Source organism: Bombina bombina, chromosome 2 (genome assembly GCF_027579735.1).
Source record: "Bombina bombina isolate aBomBom1 chromosome 2, aBomBom1.pri, whole genome shotgun sequence".
NCBI lineage: Eukaryota > Metazoa > Chordata > Amphibia > Anura > Bombinatoridae > Bombina > Bombina bombina.
Window position 1 is genome coordinate 770,919,300 of NC_069500.1, and position 26,845 is coordinate 770,946,144.

General features: G+C 41.5%; 1 protein-coding gene across 1 annotated transcript in view; it reads right to left on the bottom strand.

Annotated features, from left to right (window-relative positions):
* TM6SF2 (transmembrane 6 superfamily member 2) overlaps nt 1-26,845 on the bottom strand; it is a 170,659-nt gene that overhangs the window by 10,017 nt on the left and 133,797 nt on the right. The window contains exon 8 of the mRNA XM_053702918.1: nt 13,990-14,082. Coding sequence (XP_053558893.1) covers nt 13,990-14,082 — 93 coding nt within the window. The remainder of the gene's footprint in view (nt 1-13,989; nt 14,083-26,845) is intronic.

The following is a 26,845-nucleotide window of genomic DNA, read 5'->3' on the forward strand; positions in this document are numbered from 1 at the left end:
GCCCTGTAACACTGGCAACTTAGATAAAACCTCTGTAAGGGTAGATGACATAACTGCAGCCATATCCTGCAGAGTAAATGAAGTAGACGCGGTTGAAGAACCCGGCGTCGCTTGGGAGGGCGTTAAAGGTTCTGACGCTTGGGGAGAAAGTAGCTACATACCCTGTTTCTCATCAGACTGAGAAGCATCCTTAGACACACATTCCTTAAAGAAAATCTGCTCTTTACATTGTAAGGCCCTTTCAGTACATGAGGGACAAAAACAGAATTTATGTTTACCTGATAAATTACTTTCTCCAACGGTGTGTCCGGTCCACGGCGTCATCCTTACTTGTGGGATATTCTCTTCCCCAACAGGAAATGGCAAAGAGCCCAGCAAAGCTGGTCACATGATCCCTCCTAGGCTCCGCCTTCCCCAGTCATTCGACCGACGTAAAGGAGGAATATTTGCATAGGAGAAATCATATGATACCGTGGTGACTGTAGTTAAAGAAAATAAATCATCAGACCTGATTAAAAAACCAGGGCGGGCCGTGGACCGGACACACCGTTGGAGAAAGTAATTTATCAGGTAAACATAAATTCTGTTTTCTCCAACATAGGTGTGTTCGGTCCACGGCGTCATCCTTACTTGTGGGAACCAATACCAAAGCTTTAGGACACGGATGATGGGAGGGAGCAAATCAGGTCACCTAGATGGAAGGCACCACGGCTTGCAAAACCTTTCTCCCAAAAATAGCCTCAGAAGAAGCAAAAGTATCAAATTTGTAAAATTTGGTAAAAGTGTGCAGTGAAGACCAAGTCGCTGCCTTACATATCTGATCAACAGAAGCCTCGTTCTTAAAGGCCCATGTGGAAGCCACGGCCCTAGTGGAATGAGCTGTGATTCTTTCAGGAGGCTGCCGTCCGGCAGTCTCATAAGCCAATCTGATGATGCTTTTAAGCCAAAAAGATAGAGAGGTAGAAGTTGCTTTTTGACCTCTCCTTTTACCAGAATAAACAACAAACAAGGAAGATGTTTGTCTGAAATCCTTTGTAGCATCTAAATAGAATTTTAGAGCACGAACTACATCCAAATTGTGCAACAAACGTTCCTTCTTTGAAACTGGATTCGGACACAAAGAAGGCACGACTATCTCCTGGTTAATGTTTTTGTTAGAAACAACTTTCGGAAGAAAACCAGGTTTAGTACGCAAAACCACCTTATCTGCATGGAACACCAGATAAGGAGGAGAACACTGCAGAGCAGATAACTCTGAAACTCTTCTAGCAGAAGAAATTGCAACCAAAAACAAAACTTTCCAAGATAATAACTTGATATCAACGGAATGTAGGGGCTCAAACGGAACCCCCTGAAGAACTGAAAGAACTAAATTGAGACTCCAAGGAGGAGTCAAAGGTTTGTAAACAGGCTTGATTCTAACCAGAGCCTGAACAAAAGCCTGAACATCTGGCACAGCCGCCAGCTTTTTGTGAAGTAAAACAGATAAAGCAGAAATCTGTCCCTTCAAAGAACTTGCAGATAATCCTTTCTCCAAACCTTCTTGAAGAAAGGATAGAATCTTAGGAATTTTTATCTTGTTCCATGGTAATCCTTTAGATTCACACCAACAGATATATTTTTTCCATATTTTATGGTAGATTTTTCTAGTTACAGGCTTTCTAGCCTGAACAAGAGTATCAATGACAGAATCTGAGAACCCTCGCTTTGATAAAATCAAGCGTTCAATCTCCAAGCAGTCAGTTGGAGTGAAACCAGATTCGGATGTTCGAACGGACCTTGAACAAGAAGGTCCTGTCTCAAAGGTAGCTTCCATGGTGGAGCCGATGACATATTCACCAGGTCTGCATACCAAGTCCTGCGTGGCCACGCAGGAGCTATCAAGATCACCGATGCCCTCTCCTGATTGATCCTGGCTACCAGCCTGGGGATGAGAGGAAACGGTGGGAATACATAAGCTAGGTTGAAGGTCCAAGGTGCTACTAGTGCATCTACTAGAGTCGCCTTGGGATCCCTGGATCTGGACCCGTAGCAAGGAACCTTGAAGTTCTGATGAGAGGCCATCAGATCCATGTCTGGAATGCCCCACAATTGAGTTATTTGGGCAAAGATTTCCGGATGGAGTTCCCACTCCCCCGGATGAAATGTCTGACGACTCAGAAAATCCGCTTCCCAATTTTCCACGCCTGGGATGTGGATTGCAGACAAGTGGCAGGAGTGAGTCTCCGCCCATTGAATGATTTTGGTCACTTCTTCCATCGCCAGGGAACTCCTTGTTCCCCCCTGATGGTTGATATACGCAACAGTCGTCATGTTGTCTGATTGAAACCGTATGAATTTGGCCTTTGCTAGCTGAGGCCAAGCCTTGAGAGCATTGAATATCGCTCTCAGTTCCAGAATGTTTATCGGGAGAAGAGATTCCTCCCGAGACCAAAGACCCTGAGCTTTCAGGGGTTCCCAGACCGCGCCCCAGCCTACCAGACTGGCGTCGGTCGTGACAATGACCCACTCTGGTCTGCGGAAGCTCATCCCCTGTGACAGGTTGTCCAGGGTCAGCCACCAACGGAGTGAATCTCTGGTCCTCTGATCTACTTGTATCGTCGGAGACAAATCTGTATAATCCCCATTCCACTGACTGAGCATGCACAGTTGTAATGGTCTCAGATGAATTCGCGCAAAAGGAACTATGTCCATTGCCGCGACCATCAAACCTATTACTTCCATGCACTGTGCTATGGAAGGAAGAAGAACAGAATGAAGTACTTGACAAGAGCTTAGAAGTTTTGATTTTCTGGTCTCTGTCAGAAAAATCCTCATTTCTAAGGAGTCTATTATTGTTCCCAAGAAGGGAACTCTTGTTGACGGAGATAGAGAACTTTTTTCTACGTTCACTTTCCACCCGTGAGATCTGAGAAAGGCCAGGACAATGTCCGTATGAGCCTTTGCTTGTGGTAGGGACGACGCTTGAATCAGTATGTCGTCCAAGTAAGGTACTACTGCAATGCCCCTTGGTCGTAGCACCGCTAGAAGGGACCCTAGTACCTTTGTGAAAATTCTTGGAGCAGTGGCTAATCCGAATGGAAGTGCCACAAACTGGTAATGCTTGTCCAGAAAGGCGAACCTTAGGAACCGATGATGTTCCTTGTGGATAGGAATATGTAGATACGCATCCTTTAAATCCACCGTGGTCATGAATTGACCTTCCTGGATGGAAGGAAGAATTGTCCGAATGGTTTCCATTTTGAACGATGGAACCTTGAGAAACTTGTTTAGGATCTTGAGATCTAAGATTGGTCTGAATGTTCCCTCTTTTTTGGGAACTATGAACAGATTGGAGTAGAATCCCATCCCTTGTTCTCCTAATGGAACAGGATGAATCACTCCCATTTTTAACAGGTCTTCTACACAATGTAAGAATGCCTGTCTTTTTATGTGGTCTGAAGACAATTGAGACCTGTGGAACCTCCCCCTTGGGGGAAGCTCCTTGAATTCCAGAAGATAACCTTGGGAGACTATTTCTAGCGCCCAAGGATCCAGAACATCTCTTGCCCAAGCCTGAGCGAAGAGAGAAAGTCTGCCCCCCACCAGATCCGGTCCCGGATCGGGGGCCAACATCTCATGCTGTCTTGGTAGCAGTGGCAGGTTTCTTGGCCTGCTTACCTTTGTTCCAGCCTTGCATTGGCCTCCAGGCTGGCTTGGTTTGAGAAGTATTACCCTCTTGCTTAGAGGATGTAGCACTTGGGGCTGGTCCGTTTCTGCGAAAGGGACGAAAATTTGGTTTATTTTTAGCCTTGAAAGACCTATCCTGAGGAAGGGCGTGGCCCTTACCCCCAGTGATATCAGAAATAATCTCTTTCAAGTCAGGGCCAAACAGCGTTTTCCCCTTGAAAGGTATGTTAAGCAATTTGTTTTTGGAAGACGCATCCGCTGACCAAGATTTTAGCCAAAGCGCTCTGCGCGCCACAATAGCAAACCCTGAATTTTTCGCCGCTAATCTAGCCAATTGCAAAGTGGCGTCTAAAGTAAAAGAGTTAGCCAATTTGAGAGCATGAATTCTGTCCATAATCTCCTCATAAGAAGAATCTTTATTGAGCGACTTTTCTAGTTCATCGAACCAGAAACACGCTGCTGTAGTGACAGGAACAATGCATGAAATTGGTTGTAGAAGGTAACCTTGCTGAACAAACATCTTTTTAAGCAAACCCTCTAATTTTTTATCCATAGGATCTTTGAAAGCACAACTATCTTCTATAGGGATAGTAGTGCGTTTGTTTAGAGTAGAAACCGCCCCCTCGACCTTGGGGACTGTCTGCCATAAGTCCTTTCTGGGGTCGACCATAGGAAACAATTTCTTAAATATAGGGGGAGGGACAAAAGGTATGCCGGGCCTTTCCCATTCTTTGTTTACAATGTCCGCCACCCGCTTGGGTATAGGAAAAGCTTCGGGGGGCCCCGGGACCTCTAGGAACTTGTCCATCTTACATAATTTCTCTGGAATGACCAAATTCTCACAATCATCCAGAGTAGATAACACCTCCTTAAGCAGAGCGCGGAGATGTTCCAATTTAAATTTGAATGTAATCACATCAGGTTCAGCTTGTTGAGAAATTTTCCCTGAATCTGAAATTTCTCCCTCAGACAAAACCTCCCTGGCCCCCTCAGACTGGTGTAGGGGCATTTCAGAACCATTATCATCAGCGTCCTCATGCTCTTCAGTATTTTCTAAAACAGAGCAGTCACGCTTTCGCTGATAAGTGGGCATTTTGGCTAAAATGTTTTTGATAGAATTATCCATTACAGCCGTTAATTGTTGCATAGTAAGGAGTATTGGCGCACTAGATGTACTAGGGGCCTCCTGTGTGGGCAAGACTGGCGTAGACGAAGGAGGGGATGATGCAGTACCATGCTTACTCCCCTCACTTGAGGAATCATCTTGGGCATCATTTTCTCTAAATTTTGTGTCACATAAATCACATCTATTTAAATGAGAAGGAACCTTGGCTTCCTCACATACAGAACATAGTCTATCTGATAGTTCAGACATGTTAAACAGGCATAAACTTGATAACAAAGTACAAAAAACGTTTTAAAATAAAACCGTTACTGTCACTTTAAATTTTAAACTGAACACACTTTATTACTGAAAATGTGAAAAAGTATGAAGGAATTGTTCAAAATTCACCAAAATTTCACCACAGTGTCTTAAAGCCTTAAAAGTATTGCACACCAAATTTGAAAGCTTTAACTCTTAAAATAACGGAACCGGAGCCGTTTTTATATTTAACCCCTATACAGTCCCTGGTATCTGCTTTGCTGAGACCCAACCAAGCCCAAAGGGGAATACGATACCAAATGACGCCTTCAGTAAGCTTTTTCTATGTATCTGAGCTCCTCACACATGCATCTGCATGCCTTGCTTCCCAAAAACAACTGCGCAATAGAGGCGCGAAAATGAGGCTCTGTCTATGATTAGAGAAGGCCCCCAGTGAAAAAGGTAACCAATACAGTGCCTGCCGGTTATTTTACATAATTCCCAAGAATAAAATAACTCCTCAAAGCTATGAACTATTAAAAATGCTTATAAATCAATCCTTTTAGCCCAGAAAAATGTCTACCAGTCTTTAAAGCCCTTGTGAAGCCCTTTATTCTTATTTAATAAAAATGGCTTACCGGATCCCATAGGGAAAATGACAGCTTCCAGCATTACCAAGTCTTGTTAGAAATGTGTCATACCTCAAGCAGCAAAAGTCTGCTCACTGTTTCCCCCAACTGAAGTTAATTCCTCTCAACAGTCCTGTGTGGAAACAGCCATCGATTTTAGTAACGGTTGCTAAAATCATTTTCCTCTTACAAACAGAAATCTTCATCTCTTTTCTGTTTCAGAGTAAATAGTACATACCAGCACTATTTTAAAATAACAAACTCTTGATTGAAGAATAAAAACTACATTTAAACACCAAAAAACTCTAAGCCATCTCCGTGGAGATGTTGCCTGTACAACGGCAAAGAGAATGACTGGGGAAGGCGGAGCCTAGGAGGGATCATGTGACCAGCTTTGCTGGGCTCTTTGCCATTTCCTGTTGGGGAAGAGAATATCCCACAAGTAAGGATGACGCCGTGGACCGGACACACCTATGTTGGAGAAAAGTAAGAGGGGGTTCCACAATGGCATCTAAACACATAGAACAAGTACTTTCCTCAAGTTCAGACATGTTAAACAGACTAGCAATAGCAATAATAGTCGTTCTTTACTTGATATATTGACCTCTGAAGTCAAAATATATACTCGAAAAAACTTTACCTAAAAAGTGTACTGCGCCTTTAAATAATAAAAGCGCAACAATTTTTCTGTTATCTCAAAAAACAACATTTGCAGCAATAAAAAATGTCCCTATATGTCCAAATTAGCTAAACAATATTGCACCGCTTGTTTGGATATGTTATATAACAATTGATATCATTTTTATCAGTTATAACAATTTTTTAACAATTGAGGCCCCTGCACCTCGCCACAGCTCTGCTGCGGCGCCTACCTGCCCCCAGAGTACACTGATTCTGCAAAAGTAGCGATCCTTCGTTTACAAACTTAACATAAGCCCCACCGGATCTTAGGACTTTGCTGCCTATTTGGATGAAATACTGCGCGGCTGAGCGCGCAAAATTAGGCCCCGCCCACCATGGGCATAACTCAAGCCGACTAAAAACCCGCATGGGAAGCAAAATAACATGTCGGTCCCAAATAAAGTGATAAAGCCATGTGTCCCTCTAACATATGTCCTCAATAAAAAGCGTAACTTATGAAAAACTGTCATAATAGTCGTTCTTTTCTCAGGCCAGTTATAGAGATATAACAAGACAGTCCTTAGACAGCAACCGCATCTCCCAGCGTCCAGCCCATATTGAATACACATAATAGAAACATAGCAATCAATATAAAAAGGGAATTCCAGTTCCACCATTTTACATATAGTGCCTACTGATTACCCCTCCTCAGATAGGGAATAATGTCAGCCTGTTCTGATATCAAGTCTCTCCAGAAACAAATGACTGAACATACCTCAATGCTGCTTGTAGCATGACACGGTTCTCCACACTGAAGATGTTTCTTTACACTACCTTCAACCGCTCTGTGGGAACCAGCAGGATCTTAGAGAATGTTTTGCTAAGATCATCAACAATTAGGGCAGAAAATAAAATGTCTCCACTCCTCTTGGGAAGTAATTGACTGATGAATTCTCCCTGAGAAAAATAGTACTCACTGGCCCCATTTTAAAACAAAAAAACTTCTTGATTGAAGAATCTAAACTAACACCTCACTTTACCTCTTCCTATCACTAACACAGGCAAAGAGAATGACTGGAGTGGGAGGGAAGGGAGGAGCTATATATACAGCTCTGCTGTGGTGCTCTTTGCCACTTCCTGCTGACCAGGAGGCGTAATCCCATAAGTAAGGATGAAATCCGTGGACTCGTCATATCTTGTAAAAGAAATATTGAATTTCCTATTATAAAACATCTTTGTTGCCAGTAACACACAACAGTTATTTAACTCCTTGTCTGACAAAACACATACAAAGACACAACAGTGGTTTAACACAGTAGCTCAATTCTCATAACATCTTCTTTGCCAGTAACACACACCAGTTATTTAATCCCTTGGCTGACAAAACTCACACAACAGTGGTTTAAAACTGTAGCTAACTTCTTATTGTTTCTATCTGACTTCCAAGTTTGATATAGATTTGACAAACCATATTAACCCCCTTTGTAGGCCCGAATGCACCCAACAGTGATCCTAATGCTGCAATGGAAAGAGCAGCAGCATACAAGGTAACGCCTGAACTTCACTTTGATCCTGCCCTAGTCTGAGGCTACTGCAGGATGCATCTCTCAACAAATTTCAAACTAGATTATGTCATGTTGCAACTGCCCCTGACCAGATGGATCTTATTCTGCATTGTCTCATCTTCCTTCTTAAAGGGACACTAAACCCATATTTTTTCTTTCATGATTCAGATAGAGCATGCAATTTTAAGCAGCTTTCTAATTTACTCCTGCTATCAATTTTTCTTCATTCTCTTGCAATCTCTATTTGACTTTTTATTCATTCTCTTGATATCTTTATTTGAAAAGCAAGAATGTAAGATTAGGAGCTGGCAAAATTTTTGGTTCAGCACCTGGGTTGCACTTGCTAATTGGTGGCTAAATGTAGCCACCAATCAGCAAGATCTATACAGGGTGCTGAACCAAAAATGGGCTGGCTCCTTAGCTTACATTCCTGCTTTTTAGCAAGAGAACAAAGAAAAATTGTTAATAGGAGTAAATTCGAAAGTTGCTTAAAATTGCATGCTCTGTGTGAATCCTGAAAAACATTTAGGTTTAGTATCCCTTTAAGACTAAAGGCCTGGTGATCAAAAACATGCTGGCATTCAGAGGAATTACACTAACGCCTAGATTTAGAGTTCTGCGTTAGCCGTCAAAACCAGCGTTAGGGGGTCCTAACGCTTGTTTTTACCGCCCGCTGGTATTTAGAGTCAGTCATTAAAGGGTCTAACGCTCACTTTCCAACCGCGACTTTTCCATACCGCAGATCCCCCTACGCCATTTGCGTATCCTATCTTTTCAATGGGATCTTCCTAACGCCGGTATTTAGAGTCTTGGCTGAAGTGAGCGTTAGAAATCTAACGACAAGACTCCAGCCGCAGAAAAAAGCCAGGAGTTAAGAGCTTTCTGGGCTAACGCCGGTTCATAAAGCTCTTAACTACTCTACTCTAAAGTACACTAACACCCATAAACTACCTATGTACCCCTAAACCGAGGCCCCCCCACATCGACGCCACTCTAATACATTTTTTTAACCCCTAATCTGACAACCGCACACCACCGCAACCTACATTATCCCTATGTACCCCTAATCTGCTGCCCCTAACACCGCCGAACCCTATATTATATTTATTAACCCCTAATCTGCCGCCCCCAACGTCACCGCCACCTATCTACAATTATTAACCCCTAATCTGCCGACCGGACCTCACCGCTACTATAATAAAGTTATTAACCCCTAATCCGCCTCACTCCCGCCTCAATAACCCTATAATAAATAGTATTAACCCCTAATCTGCCGACCGGACCTCGCCGCTACTCTAATAAATTTTTTAACCCCTAAAGCTAAGTCTAACCCTAACACTAACACCCCCCTAAATTAAATATAATTTAAATCTAACGAAATAAATTAACTCTTATTAAATAAATTATTCCTATTTAAAGCTAAATACTTACCTGTAAAATAAACCCTAATATAGCTTCAATATAAATTATAATTATATTGTAGCTATTTTAGGATTTATATTTATTTTACAGGCAACTTTGTATTTATTTTAACCAGCTACAATAGCTATTAAATAGTTAATAACTATTTAATAGCTACCTAGTTAAAATAATTACAAAATTACCTGTAAAATAAATCATAACCTAAGTTACAATTAAACCTAACACTACACTATCAATAAATTAATTACATAAAATACCTACAAATAAATACAATTAAATAAACTAACTAAAGTACAAAAAATAAAAAAAGAACTAAGTTACAAAAAATAAAAAAATAATTTACAAACATTAGAAAAATATTACTACAATTTTAAGCTAATTACACCTACTCTAAGCCCCCTAATAAAATAACAAAGCCCCCCAAAATAAAATAAAAAAGGTCTTTTACCTTACCAGCCCTTAAAAGGGCCTTTTGCGGGGCATGCCCCAAAGAATTCTGCTCTTTTGCCTGTAAAAAAAACATACAATACCCCCCCCCCAACATTACAACCCACCACCCACATACCCCTAATCTAACCCAAACCCCCCTTAAATAAACCTAACACTAAGCCCCTGAAGATCTTCCTACCTTATCTTCACCACGCCGGGTATCACCGATCCGTCCAGGCTCCGAAGTCTTCATCCAAGCCTAAGCGGGGGCTGAAAAGGTCCATGATCCGGCTGAAGAGGTCCATCATCGGGCTGAAGTCTTGATCCAAGCGGGCGCTGAAGAGGTCCATCATCGGGCTGAAGTCTTGATCCAAGCGAGCGCTGAAGAGGTCCATCATCGGGCTGAAGTCTTCTATCAAGCGGCATCTTCAATCTTCTTTCTTCCGGATCCATCTTCATCCCGCCGACGCGGAACATCCTTCCCGGCTGACGAACTCCCGACGAATGACGGTTCCTTTATGGGACGTCATCCAAGATGGCGTCCCTCGAATTCCGATTGGCTGATAGGATTATATCAGCCAATCGGAATTAAGGTAGGAAAAACCTGATTGGCTGATCCGATTGGCTGATCCAATCAGCCAATCAGATTGAGCTTGCATTCTATTGGCTGATCGGAACAGCCAATAGAATGCAAGCTCAATCTGATTGGCTGATTGGATCAGCCAATCCGATTGAACTTGAATCTGATTGGCTGATTCAATCAGCCAATCAGATTTTTCCTACCTTAATTCCGATTGGCTGATAGAATCCTATCAGCCAATCGGAATTCGAGGGACGACATCTTGGATGACGTCCCTTAAAGGAACTGTCATTCGTTGGGAGTTCGTCGGCCAGGAAGGATGTTCCGCGTCGGCGGGATGAAGATGGATCCGGAAGAAAGAAGATTGAAGATGCCGCTTGATAGAAGACTTCAGCCCGATGATGGACCTCTTCAGCGCCCGCTTGGATCAAGACTTCAGCCCGATGATGGACCTCTTCAGCGCCCGCTTGGATCAAGACTTCAGCCCGATGATGGACCTCTTCAGCGCCCGCTTGGATCAAGACTTCAGCCCGATGATGGACCTCTTCAGCCGGATCATGGACCTCTTCAGCCCCCGCTTGTGCTTGGATGAAGACTTTCGGAGCCTGGACGGATCGGTGATACCCGGCGTGGTGAAGATAAGGTAGGAAGATCTTCAGGGGCTTAGTGTTTATTTAAGGGGGGGTTGGGTTAGATTAGGGGTATGTGGGTGGTGGGTTGTAATGTTGGGGGGGGGGGGGTATTGTATGTTTTTTTTACAGGCAAAAGAGCAGAATTCTTTGGGGCATGCCCCGCAAAAGGCCCTTTTAAGGGCTGGTAAGGTAAAAGAGCTTTTCTATTTTTATTTTAGAATAGGGTAGGGCATTTTTTTTATTTTGGGGGGCTTTGTTATTTTATTAGGGGGCTTAGAGTAGGTGTAATTAGCTTAAAATTGTAGTAATATTTTTCTAATATTTGTAAATTATTTTTTTATTTTTTGTAACTTAGTTATTTTTATATTTTTTGTAGCTATATTAGAGTTTATTTTACAGGTAAGTATTTAGCTTTAAATAGGAATAATTTATTTAATAAGAGTTAATTTATTTCGTTAGATTTAAATTATATTTAACTTAGGGGGTGTTAGTGTTAGGGTTAGACATAGCTTTAGGGGTTAATAGATTTATTAGAGTAGCGGTGAGGTCCGGTCGGCAGATTAGGGGTTAATACTTGAAGTTAGGTGTTGGCGATGTTAGTGAGGGCAGATTAGGGGTTAATACTATTTATTATAGGGTTTGCGAGGCGGGAATGAGGCGGTTTAGGGGTTAATACATTTATTATAGTGGCGGCGAGGTCCGGTCGGCAGATTAGGGGTTAATAAATATAATATAGGGGTTGGCGGTGTTAGGGGCAGCAGATTAGGGGTACATAGGGATAACGTAGGTTGCGGCGGTGTACGGAGTGGCAGATTAGGGGTTAAAAATGTAATGCAGGGGTCAGCGATAGCGGGGGTGGCAGATTAGGGGTTAATAAGTGTAAGATTAGGGGTGTTTAGACTCGGGGTACATGTTAGAGTGTTAGGTGCAGACTTAGGAAGTGTTTCCCCATAGGAAACAATGGGGCTGCGTTAGGAGCTGAACGCTGCTTTTTTGCAGGTGTTAGGTTTTTTTTCAGCTTAAACTGCCCCATTGTTTCCTATGGGGGAATCGTGCACAAGCACGTTTTTTAAGCTGGCCGCGTCCGTAAGCACTGCTGGTATTGAGAGTTGCAGTGGCGGTAAATTATGTTCTACGCTCCCTTTTTGGAGCCTAACGCAGCCCTTCTGTGAACTCTAAATACCAGAGGTATTTAAAAGGTGCGGGGGGGAAAAAGCATGCGTAGCTAACGCACCCCTTCTAACGCAAAACTCCAAATCTAAGTGTAAGTCTTTTGGGTGGGGGTGGTATATAGTAATGTCTCCCTTCTCATCCAGAATATTGCATAGCTAGATAAACAGCTTTCTTAAATGATTTGAGGGACCTCACAGTACTTACAAGACTTATTAGATAAACCTGCTAGAGTGGAGAGTTTTAGATCTTTGGGCCCAAAATCTCTATGTTCCTCCAAACTAAATTACAAATCATGATAATTAACCTATATGCAGTATGTAGTGACAGTTGTACTGCAGTTCACATGTGTTAGAGTTCTTTGAACACTTCTATAGATAGCTATATGAGTAGCTCACTTTACTTCTTCCTATCACTAACACAGGCAAAGAGAATGACTGGAGTGGGAGGGAAGGGAGGAGCTATATATACAGCTCTGCTGTGGTGCTCTTTGCCACTCCCTGCTGACCAGGAGGCGTAATCCCATAAGTAAGGATGAAATCCGTGGACTCGTCATATCTTGTAAAATAAATATTAAATTTCCTATTATAAAACATCTTTGTTGCCAGTAACACACAACAGTTATTTAACTCCTTGTCTGACAAAACACATACAAAGACACAACAGTGGTTTAACACAGTAGCTCAATTCTCATAACATCTTCTTTGCCAGTAACACACACCAGTTATTTAATCCCTTGGCTGACAAAACTCACACAACAGTGGTTTAAAACTGTAGCTAACTTCTTATTGTTTCTATCTGACTTCCAAGTTTGATATAGATTTGACAAACCATATTAACCCCCTTTGTAGGCCCTAATGCACCCAACAGTGATCCTAATGCTGCAATGGAGAGAGCAGCAGCATACAAGGTAACGCCTGAACTTCACTTTGATCCTGCCCTAGTCTGAGGCTACTGCAGGATGCATCTCTCAACAAATTTCAAACTAGATTATGTCATGTTGCAACTGCCCTGACCAGATGGATCTTATTCTGCATTGTCTCATCTTCCTTCTTAAAGGGACACTAAACCCATATTTTTTCTTTCATGATTCAGATAGAGCATGCAATTTTAAGCAGCTTTCTAATTTACTCCTGCTATCAATTTTTCTTCATTCTCTTGCGATCTTTATTTGAGTTTTTATTCATTCTCTTGATATCTTTATTTGAAAAACAAGAATGTAAGATTAGGAGCTGGCAAAATTTTTGGTTCAGCACCTGGGTTGCACTTGCTAATTGGTGGCTAAATGTAGCCACCAATCAGCAAGAGCTATACAGGGTGCTGAACCAAAAATGGGCTGGCTCCTTAGCTTACATTCCTGCTTTTTAGCAAGAGAACAAAGAAAAATTGTTAATAGGAGTAAATTCGAAAGTTGCTTAAAATTGCATGCTCTATGTGAATCCTGAAAAACATTTGGGTTTAGTATCCCTTTAAGACTAAAGGCCTGGTGATCAAAAACTTGATGGCATTCAGAGGAATTACACTAAGTCTTTTGGGTGGGGATGGTATATAGCAATGTCTCCCTTCTCATCCAGAATATTGCATAGCTAGATAAACAGCTTTCTTAAATGATTTGAGGGACCTCACAGTACTTACAAGACTTATTAGATAATCCTGCTAGAGTGGAGAGTTTTAGATCTTTGGGCCCAAAATCTCTATGTTCCTCCGAACTAATTACAAATCATGATAATTAACCTATATACAGTATGTAGTGACAGTTGTACTGCAGTTCACATGTGTTAGAGTTCTTTGAACACTTCTATAGATAGCTATATGAGTACACACACTGTAATTCTGCACAAGCAGATTGTGTGCTAAAGACTTTACAAACAAAGACAACATAAAGCTGATAAAGAGACATTACACCCACCTGAACCTTTGGGTAAGCCACTGGATCTCTCAGGTATGGCTCATACTGGTAAATGTAAGTGAAGCACGAATCAGAAGGGCAATCCAGGACCACCTGAGGAGACAAGGAAGGGCAGTATGTAAGCGGAAGCTGCACATATTTCAGTTTGGACTATATGAATGGACTAGCGCTGCAGAATCTGTTGGCGCTCTACCAATAACTGATAATAATAATAATGGAATTGTGTATAAAAATATTTTTTTTTACTGAAGACTTCCTGATGTAAGGCAGTCTGAAAAATATGAAATCAGTTAGAGACACTGTTGATATCTGTTGCATTAATCAATTACAGATGGCAATATAAGGGACAGTTTGTTAAGGGTAAAGCAATAGATGGTAATAATGATCTTGTAAAATGTCTAGCACAATGCTGCAGATATAAAACAAGCTGTATCTGGATGTGAATGTATAATACTTTGTGTTGCACTGTTGTCTCAAACATCACTTCAACGTTTTTGGCAATACAAATACAAAGGGTATAAGTGCATTTGAACATGGATAAAACAGTAAAAAAAGGAAATTTATGCTTACCTGATAATTTTCTTTCTTTCTTGACACAGTGAGTCCATGGATCATCATCAATTACTGTTGGGAATCAATACCCAAGCTAAAAGACACAAATGATTAGGGAGGGCAAGACAGGTAACCCAAACAGAAAGCACCACAGCTTGCAAAACCTTTCTCCCAGAGGAAACCTCAGCCGAGGCAAAATAATCAATTTATAGAATTTAGAAAAAGAGTGCAAAGAAGACTAAGACGCATCCTTAAAAATCTGTCCCACAGAGGCCTAATGCTTGAAGGCCGCAGAAGAAGACACCGCCGTAGTGGAGAGAGCTGTAATTCTCTCAGGAGGCTGCTGACCAACAGTCTCATAAGCCATACGAATAACTCTTCTCAAACAGAGAGAAGGAGAAGTAGCAGACGCTTTCTGGCCCTTACCTTTTCCAGAAAAACAGACAAACAATGCATAAGACGAAAATCCTTCATAGCCTGCGGATACAATTTAAGAGCCCGCACAACGTCTAAGTTGTGCACCAAATGTATGAAAAGAAGGATTAGGACAGAGAGAAGGAATCACAAATTCCTGATTAATATTTCTGGCTGAAACAACCTTAGAAAGAAAACCAAACTTGGTACGGATAATTGCCTTATCTGCATGAAATATGAGATAAGAAGAACCATACAGCAATGCTTCAGAAATGAGTTCAGAAACCCTCCGAGCAGAAGAAAAAGCAATAAGAAACAAAACTTTCCAAGATAATAACTTAATATCTATGGAATGTATAGGTTCAAACGGAGCCTGTTGTAAAACTTGTTCTGACCCTTCTGATTCGAGCCCCGACAAAAGGATTGCACATCTGGCACGTCCGCCAGACACTTATGCAACAAAAAGATAATGCAGGAATCTGACCCTTCAGAGAACTGACTGAAAAAAAAAACCTTTCTCCAGACCTTCCTGAAGAAAAAATGCTAAAAATCCTGACTCTATTCCAAGAGAAGCCTTTGGATTCACACCAATAAATAAATTTATGCCATATCTTATGGTAATTCTTTCTCGAAACAGGCTTGCAAGCCTGAATCAAGGTCTCAATGACCTCCCGCTTAGACAAAACTAAGCGTTCAAACTCCAAGTAGTCAGCTTCAGAGAAAAAAAATGGATGAAAGAAGGGACCCCGAATCAGAAAATCCTTCCTCAGAGGCAGTCTCCAAGGTGGTAGAAAAAAACCTCTCCACTAGGTCTGCACACTAGATCCTGTGAGGTCACGCAGCGGCTAATAGGATAACCGCCGCTCTCTCCTGTTGATACGATCAAAGACTCGTGGAAGGAGAGGAAACGGATGAAACAGGAAAGCCAGCCTGAAATCCCAAAGAACCGCCAGAGCATCTATCAGAACTACCTGTGGATCTCTTGACCTTGAACCGTACCTAGGCAACTTGACAATTTGCCTAAACATCGTCAAAAGCAACTCCGGCACCCACCATTTGAGGGTTAAGTTGGAGAACACCTCCTGAAGGAGTTCCCACTCCCCAAGAGAAAAGTTTATTTGCTCAGGAAATTTGCTTCCCAGTAGTCCACTCCTGGAATGTGGACTGCAAATCGACAACAATTGTGAGCTTCCGCCCACTGAACAATCCAAGTCACCTCCTACATGGCAAAGGAACTCCGAGTTCCTCCCTGGTGGTTGATGAAACCATTGAGGTGATATTATACGACTGTAACCCGGCTAAGGGCAACTGAGGCCAAGTCATCAGAGCATTGTAAATCGCTCCCAACTCCTAGATGTTAGAGAGGAGAGCAGACACTTCTGAGTCCACAATCCCTGCTCTTAAACAAGACCCAGACTGATTTCCAGCCCAGCAGGATGGCGTTTGTGGTCACAACACCCAGGAATGTCTCTAGAAGAACACGCCCTGACATACCTACTCCTGAGAAACCACTACGGGATAGAGACTCTTGTTGACTGACCTAGATCTATCCGAATATTCTTCATCCTATGGAAATTAGCAAAGGCAATGATGTCCAAGATAACCATCAGACCAATTTCCTTCATACATAGAGTCACTGAAAAGTGAAAGTAAAAACAACTGCAGCTGGATCCAAACTCCCAACCTTCTGGCTTACCGGACGACAAGAGCTCGCTGTTGGCCAGACAGAGGACTGCAGTGAAAAGAAAAGGTATAATCCTTGATTATCTGACCTCTGTTAGAATCTTCTCCTATGATAGAGAAACTATTAAAGGTCCCAAAGAAATCACCCTTGTAGATGGAACAAGAGACTCTTCTCCAGATTCATTTTCCATCGATGGGAATGAAGATTGGACAAGATCTCGTGAAAGATAGAGCAAGTGCTTGAATAAGGATGACACCTGTAGAAGAGCACCCTTGAAATACCTCAAGACCTAAAGGCCTTTCTAGGATGACAAGACTCAGAAACTTGAGAAGATCCCGATAATGGGAACAATAAAAACACATCCTTCAGGTCCTCTTGAACCAAAAGAAAATGGATACTATTTGGAGGACAAAACATGAGAAACTTGAGGTAAATGCCTAGATTCCGTTCCCAGACTGGGACTGGAACTATCACTCCTAGAAAGGAAGGAACTGAACACAGCTCAATGAAAACCTCTCATCATACCTGGACTGCAGATACTCTAGATGAGAAATCTGCCTCTGGGAGGAAATCTTAGATAGGACTCCAAGAAACAAGACTGACCTTGCTGAAATAGGAAAGGAAAATATTCCTTTAGTCTTACTCTCTTGACGAGTGGAAGAAAAACCTTTTTTCACCCGTAACGTCAGGAGACAATTCTGTCCAAACAAGGTCTCATCCCTGAAAGAAAACGCCAGAAGCGTGGAATTAGAGGAAACATAAAATATTGAACCTGCAGAACTATAAAGCCTAAGCTGTACTGCTAAGCCACAGGTAGGCTTCTTGTATGAACAAGATTTCAGCCACAAAGGCTACAGGAAAATCCCTTGAGGGACGGGAGACAGGGAGAAAGGTATCCCTAGCTTCTCCTAATCCTGAGAAAAAAATCCAAGGCACGTCTAGAAACACTTCCTCTTAGTAAGGAACATCCAAGAATGATAAAGATCACAAAACTTTCAAAGGTTGACTATGACAGGGTATCGATGTTGTCCAAGTAGCCAAAACCTCCTTAAACAGTACACGAGGTGTGCAAGCATACTCCTGAAGGAACCACTTCAACGTCAGATGAAGGGATTATACTGTCCAATTCTGAGATTTCACCCTCAGAAACTACTGGCGAGTCCTCCTCAGAAACTACTGGCAAGTCCTACTCACCAATAGGAGAAAGAGTACAACATGGAACAGCAACCGTACTATCTGAAAAAGAAATATGTCCTCTTGCCCTTTTTCCTAAAAATAAAGAAAAACAGATAAGGACGCAGATACCGCAAGAGGTACCTGAGCTGCAATTTCTGTAGGCACATAACTCCTCCAGGAGATTATTAGGAACCGCAGGACACTGGGTGTGACGACCATGAGGCCTGGGACGTATGAGGAAAAAGCTGTGACATTGTTAGAACAGCATAATCCTAAGAGACATTGTTTTCAGTGGGCAACAACTTATCTCGCCCTGAGAAAGTTACAGCTTAAGCAAGCAGCACAGAATTGTCCAGAGAAGCAATTTGTACTTCCAAACATAAAATAATTAAAATTATTTTAATAAACATTTCAATATTAAATATGTAAATATGCAAATATGTACTGGCACTTTAAGAAGGACACAGCTAGTGCTCCTAAAGTAAAAAAGGGCATAACCTGATTGCACTTCTCAATCATGAGAAAAATACTAGTCCTTAAGTTAGGAAAACAGAATTATGCCTACACTGACTTAAAGAGTTATTAGTAAAACAAAGGAGGCACGGTATGCTGATAGTATAGCATATCAGCTATCCTAACTGTGAACCACTGTGAAACCCTGTGAAAAACCTCTAGCAGGATCGCAATAATAAAAGAACTGCAGCTGTACTTGTCACCCCGCACCAAGTCAGGAACTACAGCGTAGAAACGGGTCACGTGACCCGCCGACAGAAAAAATATATTGCACCCAAAACGTGCGCCATTAATCACGGAGTAGAATTAACAGCCGCCACTAGCACGCATGATGAAAAACCTCCCAACCGCCATAGCGGTCAAAAAAACGGAAAGACATGAATAATATAGCAGTATGTTAGTTCCGTTCACAGTGAAATACAAAAACTCTTTTAACATGTATATGAAATCACTAAAGTTAATTAAAACATGCTCTCTAGGAGAATCTTGCAAAGAATATTCTTGCTGCCAAGACTGCAGTAGAAAACTGCATATCAGAATAAAGGGATCTCCATATGAACAGTGCTTAGACTGTGGAGACTAGGCTGCCGTATACAAACACCCACTTGTTAGAATATTTCATCCCAAATAAAGTATGATCCCATCATACTAAATAGAACACCGGTAGCTTGCTTAGCTTAGCCCGTATTCACATTCTAAATAGGTATATACTTTGCCCCGTCAAGTAATTACCCCTGTCTCTAAAAAGTCACACAAACATACCCACTTCCCAGCCTGTCAGTATCCTCCAAAGGATACAATTGTCCCATAACATGCTGCAGCTCACCATAAAAGTGCAAATTCTCCCAAGCCTGGAAGATAAAAGGCACTTATCTGCAGTCTGGCCATCCGGCAGGACAGCACACGAGGTATGGAAGAGGCCGCTCCTTACATGGACCTGTGAAAAAAGAAAAGACAAAGTAAACCTACTTTGGCTTTCATATACCAGGGCAGCAACATGTTAAGAAAACGCAGTGAGGCCCACCTCACAAGTTCTCAACTGCTTTAAAGCCACCACTGCCCTACTGAAGAGACTAACGTGGAGTACAGCTAGACCCAATCCTTGAAACAAGGAAGAGAGCATAGTAAACCTACTCTGTCTTAAAATAATAAAATCTTGATTGTAAAGAAATTTCTTCAGCCACCTACTTTACTTCCTCCATGCATCAAGGCAATGAGAATGACTGGGAGTTGTGGGAAGGGAAGCGATACTTAACAGCTTTGCTGTGATGCTCTTTGCCCCCTCCTGCTGGTCAGGATTGATATTCCCAACAGTAATTGATGATTATCCGTGGACTCACTGTGTCTTAAGAAAGAAACAAAGTCAATGTTCTAAAACCTACATCTGGTTACAAGTGAAGGAACACACTGCATAGAGGCATTAGTTATGAAGCCCAGGTTCCAGTAAATATCTAAAAGATAACAGGTAACAACATGCCCTTTGAAAACCTGAACCCTTTTACTGTATCAACCACAGTTTTGCAGAGTTATAAAATGAATAATATAATAGAATTCTCTGTACCTTCAAGAAATCTGCCTCTAAATTAAGTGTAACCACGACAACCTCCCAGTACATTAAACTTTTTCTACACCAACCATAATAAGCTCCTTACTCTCTGGACACCCACACTCATTAACCTCTTAATGACATAACACAAATTAATGCCTCAACCCAGGAGCAACTAGTGCACACCCCGATATCAAGCAAGCCCATCTCTACACAATGACAAATAACCCCCAATTACTATTCTTTACACTGTATCTAACACCCTAGTACCAAAACCTTTGGTTTCCAGTTAAACTCATCATGTAAAAAAATCCTCAGCCTAACACAATTCCAACAAACAAGACCCAAAGCACTATAATCCCCCTTTGGGGCCCCAAGCCCCTATAGGACTACCTAGCACCATAACGTTCTCTCCACAGAATCATAATGTTTGTCTCATGGAACTATCAGCTACCTTAATTTCCAACCATGAGACCCCTAGCACCCATAGGATCCCTTAGCACAGCATTTCCTCATTGAAAATCAGCTTAAATGAATATAGATTTAAACTTTAACTATAATTTATTATTGCTCTTCAGACACTGTAAATAACGTAAAATATATGTTTAGTATACTAATCGGTTCTTTCAATGGTGAAAGAGGGGAGGTTTGATCAGTTTAAATGGAATAAAAACAGTAGATTTACACTACATCAGCAGTATAGCAGATGAAAGGTGCTCTCATATAAAAACAATTTGTAGACTGTCTAAATTGCTCTTGGTTTACTCTGCATATATTTGTATTTTCAGAGATTTTTTTCCCCCTTTTATTTCTTGAAAGTATGCTCCAGGAATTTAAGGGCAGGTTGTAAAATCAGTCCATGTGTAATGATCTGCTTAAGTTAGTGTACACAAAAAGAGACGAGCAATCAACATGGAACAAACAAAAGAATAATAGCTTGTTCTATAGTAAGTCCCACCTCCAGGGACAGCCTCTTTTTGCACAGAATGTGTCTTTTATTGATAACTTTCCAGCACTATATCAGTCTGTTCCTGTGTAAAAAAGCACCAGTCCACCAGTCCTAAAATACCAGACAATTATGCTTTTCTTTAATTCCTAGTTGAGCGCTTCTCTTTTCATGTATTCTAATTATGACCTTGGGAATTAAATCTCCCTAAGAGTGATGGCAGGAAACCAGAATGGACCATTTGCCCCTTGTATTTAGAGGTACACAGTGACGTGCAGTGACGTCAGAGGCTGGTGAGGCAGTGGCAGGATACGCCTTCATTCTTTAGATATCCTTTGTTGAAGAAATAGCAATGCACATGGGTGAGCCAATCACATGAGGTATCTATGTGCAGCCACCAATCAGCAGCTACTGAGCATATTTAGATATGATTTTCAACAAAGGACATCAAAATAATGAAGAAAATTAGATATTAGATGTAAATTAGAAAGTTATTTAAATTTGCATATGGGTTTCATATGGGTTTCATGTCCCTTTAAATGGTGTCTTGGAAAACTGGTCAACTTAGTAAACATCTGATTTTAGTCTAAAAGGATTGTAACAGAAACTCTTGCCAGATAACACAATGCTTGCTCTGATTATGAGATCTAGAAATCCATGCCCATTAAAATATGTTTAAAACATACATTTTACTTTAATGCTGCAAATTATGCTTATAGATTCTTTCATTACATAAGGGATGGGAGGAAGAGAGACAGAGAGAGAGAGAGACCATGGGGGAAAACAACACATAAGGAGAGAGATGGATAGAGAGAGAGAGATACACACACACACACACACACACACAATGGGGGGGGGAGAGAGACCACAGCATTTTAAAGTAATAAAACAGCAGAGCTACAGAGAGTTCAGAAAATTAGTCTATAATTTAGTGTGAAGTACAGAGGCAAGCTGCTAAGTTAGTGGGTGTAAAGTTTGAGTAAACAAAATACAAAAACGGTCCTTTGCTGTAAAAGAGTAAAAAAAAAACACTAAACCACATTCATTAAATTATCATTTTCACTAACAGAATCCCTATCAGTAAAATCTTACTTTAATAAGATGTGGGTGAAACACTGCTCTCTGTGCCTCTCTCCTGCTCTGGAAGGATTCAGGAAGTGACAGTGGCACATTCCACTGCACTTAAAGGGGAAGAACAGAACTCTCTTTTTTACTTTAGCAAAGCTGGCAGCTTCACAGGACAGCAACAAAATATATGAAAGTTGTTTTTTTCCCGTTTTTGTTTTGTTTTATATGATTTAACATCCAGCCCCAACACTATATTCCACTTACTAATGCCTCTCGCTAGATTGGTTCAGCCCAAATAGGACTGCCTCAAATAAGCAGTTAATGGGCCATGCAATGATCTTAACCACTTGCATCCAGTAGATGGCGCAGCATGTTGTGTAATGGTGGGCAGACCTGCTTGTGCCTCTTCATTGCACAACATATAGCTGTGAGAGAAAAAAATGCTGGGAAAAAAAAATTAAATTTTTTTTTTTAAAGCCAATAATAAAATATATATTTTTGCCCATATGAGAGGTGAAGCACTGCCTCACCTGCCTCTAGTGACTGCACATCACTGGAGGTACAGTATATGGCTGCACCTTACTGACGAGGCCCAAACAAAGTCGAAACGTACATCTGAGGTTAACAAGTCTTTTGTTCAGAGAGGGAGTGCTTAGAGTTCAGATGGATAAACCACAGGAACATCCCTCTCTGTGAAAAAAAAAAAAGACTACTCCTGCGGTGGTGACTAAATATACAACATGGTGTCATGCTTTTGTTCATTCCCTGTTAAGAACTTCCCTCTTTTCAAGTGAACTGCTTAAGTTACCCTGTTACACTTTTTCTTCATATGTTGAAAACTTAGGCCTAAATTACAAGTGGAGCATAAAAATATTAGTACTGTTGAGCACCAACACCGCTCTTATTCTTGTACTCATATTTCATGTTTAAAATAAAATAGTAGCACTCTAGCGAAAGCCTTGAGATGCTAACATCTGGAGGTTGGATAGTGAGGCCGCGCCAAATCCTTCACCTAATAGATTTCTAAATTTTTGCACTACAAAACTCAGCTCTTGGCTTTTACTTGACTGCTAACCATAAGGAACATGTATATATGTATGTGTAAATATGTATGTGTACACACGCATACACATATATACATACACCTTTGAGTCTTTCCCATTCCAACAACTTGTCATATAACATACCCCTTTAAACACTTTTTTTTTAAAGTTTTTATTGAAGTTCAGTTGATGGCACAATAACAACAATCTATTTCAGTAAAGTTTACGTGGAAGAAAACAAACCAAGATGGTTTTCCAATGTACATCAGATAATAATTTGACAAGTTTTGTACGACATAGATATGTAACAGTGATTAACCCCTTAGTGACCGAGGACGTGCAGGGTACGTCTGAAAAAAAAAGGCAGTTAACGCCTGACGACGTACCCTGCACGTCCTCGGCTAAAGTGAGTGCTGGAAGCGATCAAGATCGCTTCCAGGCACTATTACAGTACTGCAGGGATGCCTCGATGTCTGGGCATCCCTGCAGTGCTGTTACGGAGTGCCGGGACCGGAGCGATCACTCCCCCTTGAGTGATCACTTCCGGTTTTGCTCCACGTGGAGCCCGGCAGTGCAGCAGAGCATCGGAAGCGATCGGACACGCTTCCGATGCTCTGCTAGTGTGCTAAGTGCCTCGGTGGGTCGAGGCACTTAGTTAGTATATAAATAAAATTAAAAATAAAAAAAAAAAAAATAATATATAATATTAAAAAGCCCCACATATAGCGCCCCCCCCCCTCCCCCCCCCCCCCCTCCCCCATGAGGCTTCCAAAATGGCGATGCCCGGTGCATCATGGGGCATCTGGGGGTGTCCCTAGCCTGTCTCACCATAGGGGCAAGCTAGGGTCACCCAATCTGAGCCTTCTTAGAAAAAAAAAAAAATAATAATAAAATACCCCATTTGTCTGATCATGTCAATATTTGTAAATATTGACTCTGATCAGTGTGGATCTCCCTCCCTCTCCTCACTTGCCATTTTGTTGGAGAAAGAGAGAGACCTGTATTTTAGCAGAGAGAGATTTATTTCTTTTATTTGTTAAAAAATTTAAAATCCAAAGGCTCTTTTCAGAGCCATTAACCCCTAGCTTGCCAGTGATCACTATAAATCACTGGCAGTAGCACAGCTGCACTTTTTTTTGCTGTCTGTGCATTTTTTTAGGGGTTAATTTTTGTTGTTGTATTTTTTTTAAAAAACTCAAAGGCTCCTTTCAGAGCCATTTAGCTAATTTAATTTAATTTAAAGACTATTTAACCCCTAGCTTGCCAGTGATCGCTATACATCACTGGCATTAGCATAGCTGTAATTTTTTGCTGTCTGTGCATTTTTTAGGGGTTAATTTTTGTTGTTGTAATTTTTTAAAAACCTAAACGCTCCTTTCAGAGCCATTTAGCTAATTTAATTTAATTTAAATAGTATTTAACCCCTAGCTTGCCAGTGATCGCTATACATCACTGGCATTAGCATAGCTGTACTTTTTTGCTGTCTGTGAATTTTTTTAGGGGTTAATTTGTGTTGTTGTAATTTTTTTAAAAAACCAAAGGCTCCTTTCAGAGCCATTTAGCTAATTTAATTTAATTTAAAGAGTATTTAACCCCTAGCTTGCCAGTGATCGCTATAAATCACTGGCATTAGCATAGCTCTACATTTTTGCTGTCTGTGCATTTTTTTAGGGGTTAATTTTTGTTGTTGTAATTTTTTAAAAACCTAAACGCTCCTTTCAGAGCCATTTAGCTAATTTAATTTGATTTAAAGAGTATTTAACCCCTAGCTTGCCAGTGATCGCTATAAATCACTGGCATTAGCATAGCTGTACTTTTTTTTAAAAAAACCCAAAGGCCATTTAGTTAATTTAATTTAAAGAGTATTTAACCCCTAGCTTGCCAGTGATCGCTATAAATCACTGGCATTAGCATAGCTGTACTTTTTTAAAAAAAAACCCAAAGGCCATTTAGTTAATTTAATTTAAAGAGTATTTAACCCCTAGCTTGCCAGTGATCGCTATAAATCACTGGCATTAGCATAGCTGTACTTTTTTTAAAAAAAACCCAAAGGCCATTTAGTTAATTTAATTTAAAGAGTATTTAACCCCTAGCTTGCCAGTGATCGCTATAAATCACTGGCATTAGCATAGCTGTACTTTTTTTAAAAAAAACCCAAAGGCCATTTAGTTAATTAATTAATTTTGGTTTTCTGTGACAGATACAAAAATGTCACAGAAAAGATATAGTGTTGAGGAGGCGTATGCCATCCTTGCGTCAGAGTCAGATGCCTCTATGTCTGACTCAGACCCCAATTTTGACCCTGCCATATGCTCAGATACATCATTAGATGCAGTCTCAACTGATAGTGATGTATCTGTGGCTGCTAGCCCCCCTGCCAGCCCCCCTGCTAGCCCCCCTGCCAGAAGGAGGCGTGTTGCTGCCATTGCCGCTGAAGAGTGGGTAACGCCTCATCTCCAGAGGCCAGATATCCCACCCTTCACAGCAAATGCTGGCATAAATATAGATGTGGCAGGTTTTAGCCCCCAACAGTTTCTGGAGGTGTTTCTGGGTGATGATGTATTGGGGAACATTGTCGCCCAAACTAATTTATATGCCCATCAGTACCGTGCTGCAAAGCCTGAAACATATTTGGCAAAGCAGCAATGGGCCCCCATCAATGTGCCAGAATTTAAAAAATTCTGGGCATTGACTATGCTGATGGGCATCATAAAGAAACCCTCCGTTCGCTCCTACTGGAGCAGTAGCCCCATCTGCTCTACCCCCATTTTCTCCCAGAGTATGTCGAGGCAGAGATATGAAATGATTCTTCATTTCATGCACTTCAGCGACAACAGCCTGTGCCCCCCTAGGGAGCATCCCCAATTTGACAGGCTGTATAAAATCCGCCCCCTGATTACCCACTTTTCTGCCAGGTTTGCAGAGGCTTATACACCTGGAAGGAATATATGCGTTGATGAATCCCTGATGAAGTATAAGGGAAGGCTGGGATTCAAGCAGTATATTCCTTCCAAGCGCTCCAGGTATGGGGTAAAGGTGTATAAGCTCTGTGAGAGCGAGACTGGGTATACTCAGGCCTTCCGGGTGTATGAGGGAAAGGATAGCCACCTTGACCCTCCAGGTTGCCCAGAACATATGGGAACCACTGGCAAGATTGTCTGGGACCTGATATTACCCCTAATGAACAAAGGGTATCACTTGTACTTAGACAATTTTTATACAAGTGTCCTTTTGTTCAAGCTACTGTATTGCTTTGATACAGTAGCTTGCGGTACTATTAAAAAGAACCGCAAAGGTTTCCCAGGACAACTTGTACGCACCCGGCTACGAAGGGGGGAGACCTCTGCTCTGCGCCAAGAGGAGCTGTTGGCACTGAAGTACAGAGACAAGAAGGATGTATACCTTCTTACCACCATCCACACAGAGAGGACGGTGGCGGTCTCTGTACGTGGCAGAGCTGAGATCATAAGGAAGCCAGTGTGCATCAAATCTTATAACCGGCATATGGGTGGGGTTGATCTGGCAGATCAGCTGCTGCAGCCCTACCTAATTATGCGGAAGACAAGGGCCTGGTACAAAAAGGTTGCAATTTACCTAATGCAGATTGCAACCCACAACGCTTTTTTGTTGTTCAAAAAAGCAAACCCCGGAATGAAACTGACTTTTTTACAATTTCAGCTCCAGATCATTTCGGGGATTTTGTACCATGATGCACCTGCTCCCCGGGCGGTGATGGGAGAGAGCAGAGTTGGAGCTACTCATTTTATTTTTAAAATCCCCCCTACTGCCGCAAAGCAGAGACCACAAAAAAAATGCAGAGTCTGTACCAAGAGGGGGCAGAGAAGGGACACTGTATATCACTGTCCTGATTGCCCTGGACAGCCTGGACTCTGCATTGGGGACTGCTTCAAGCG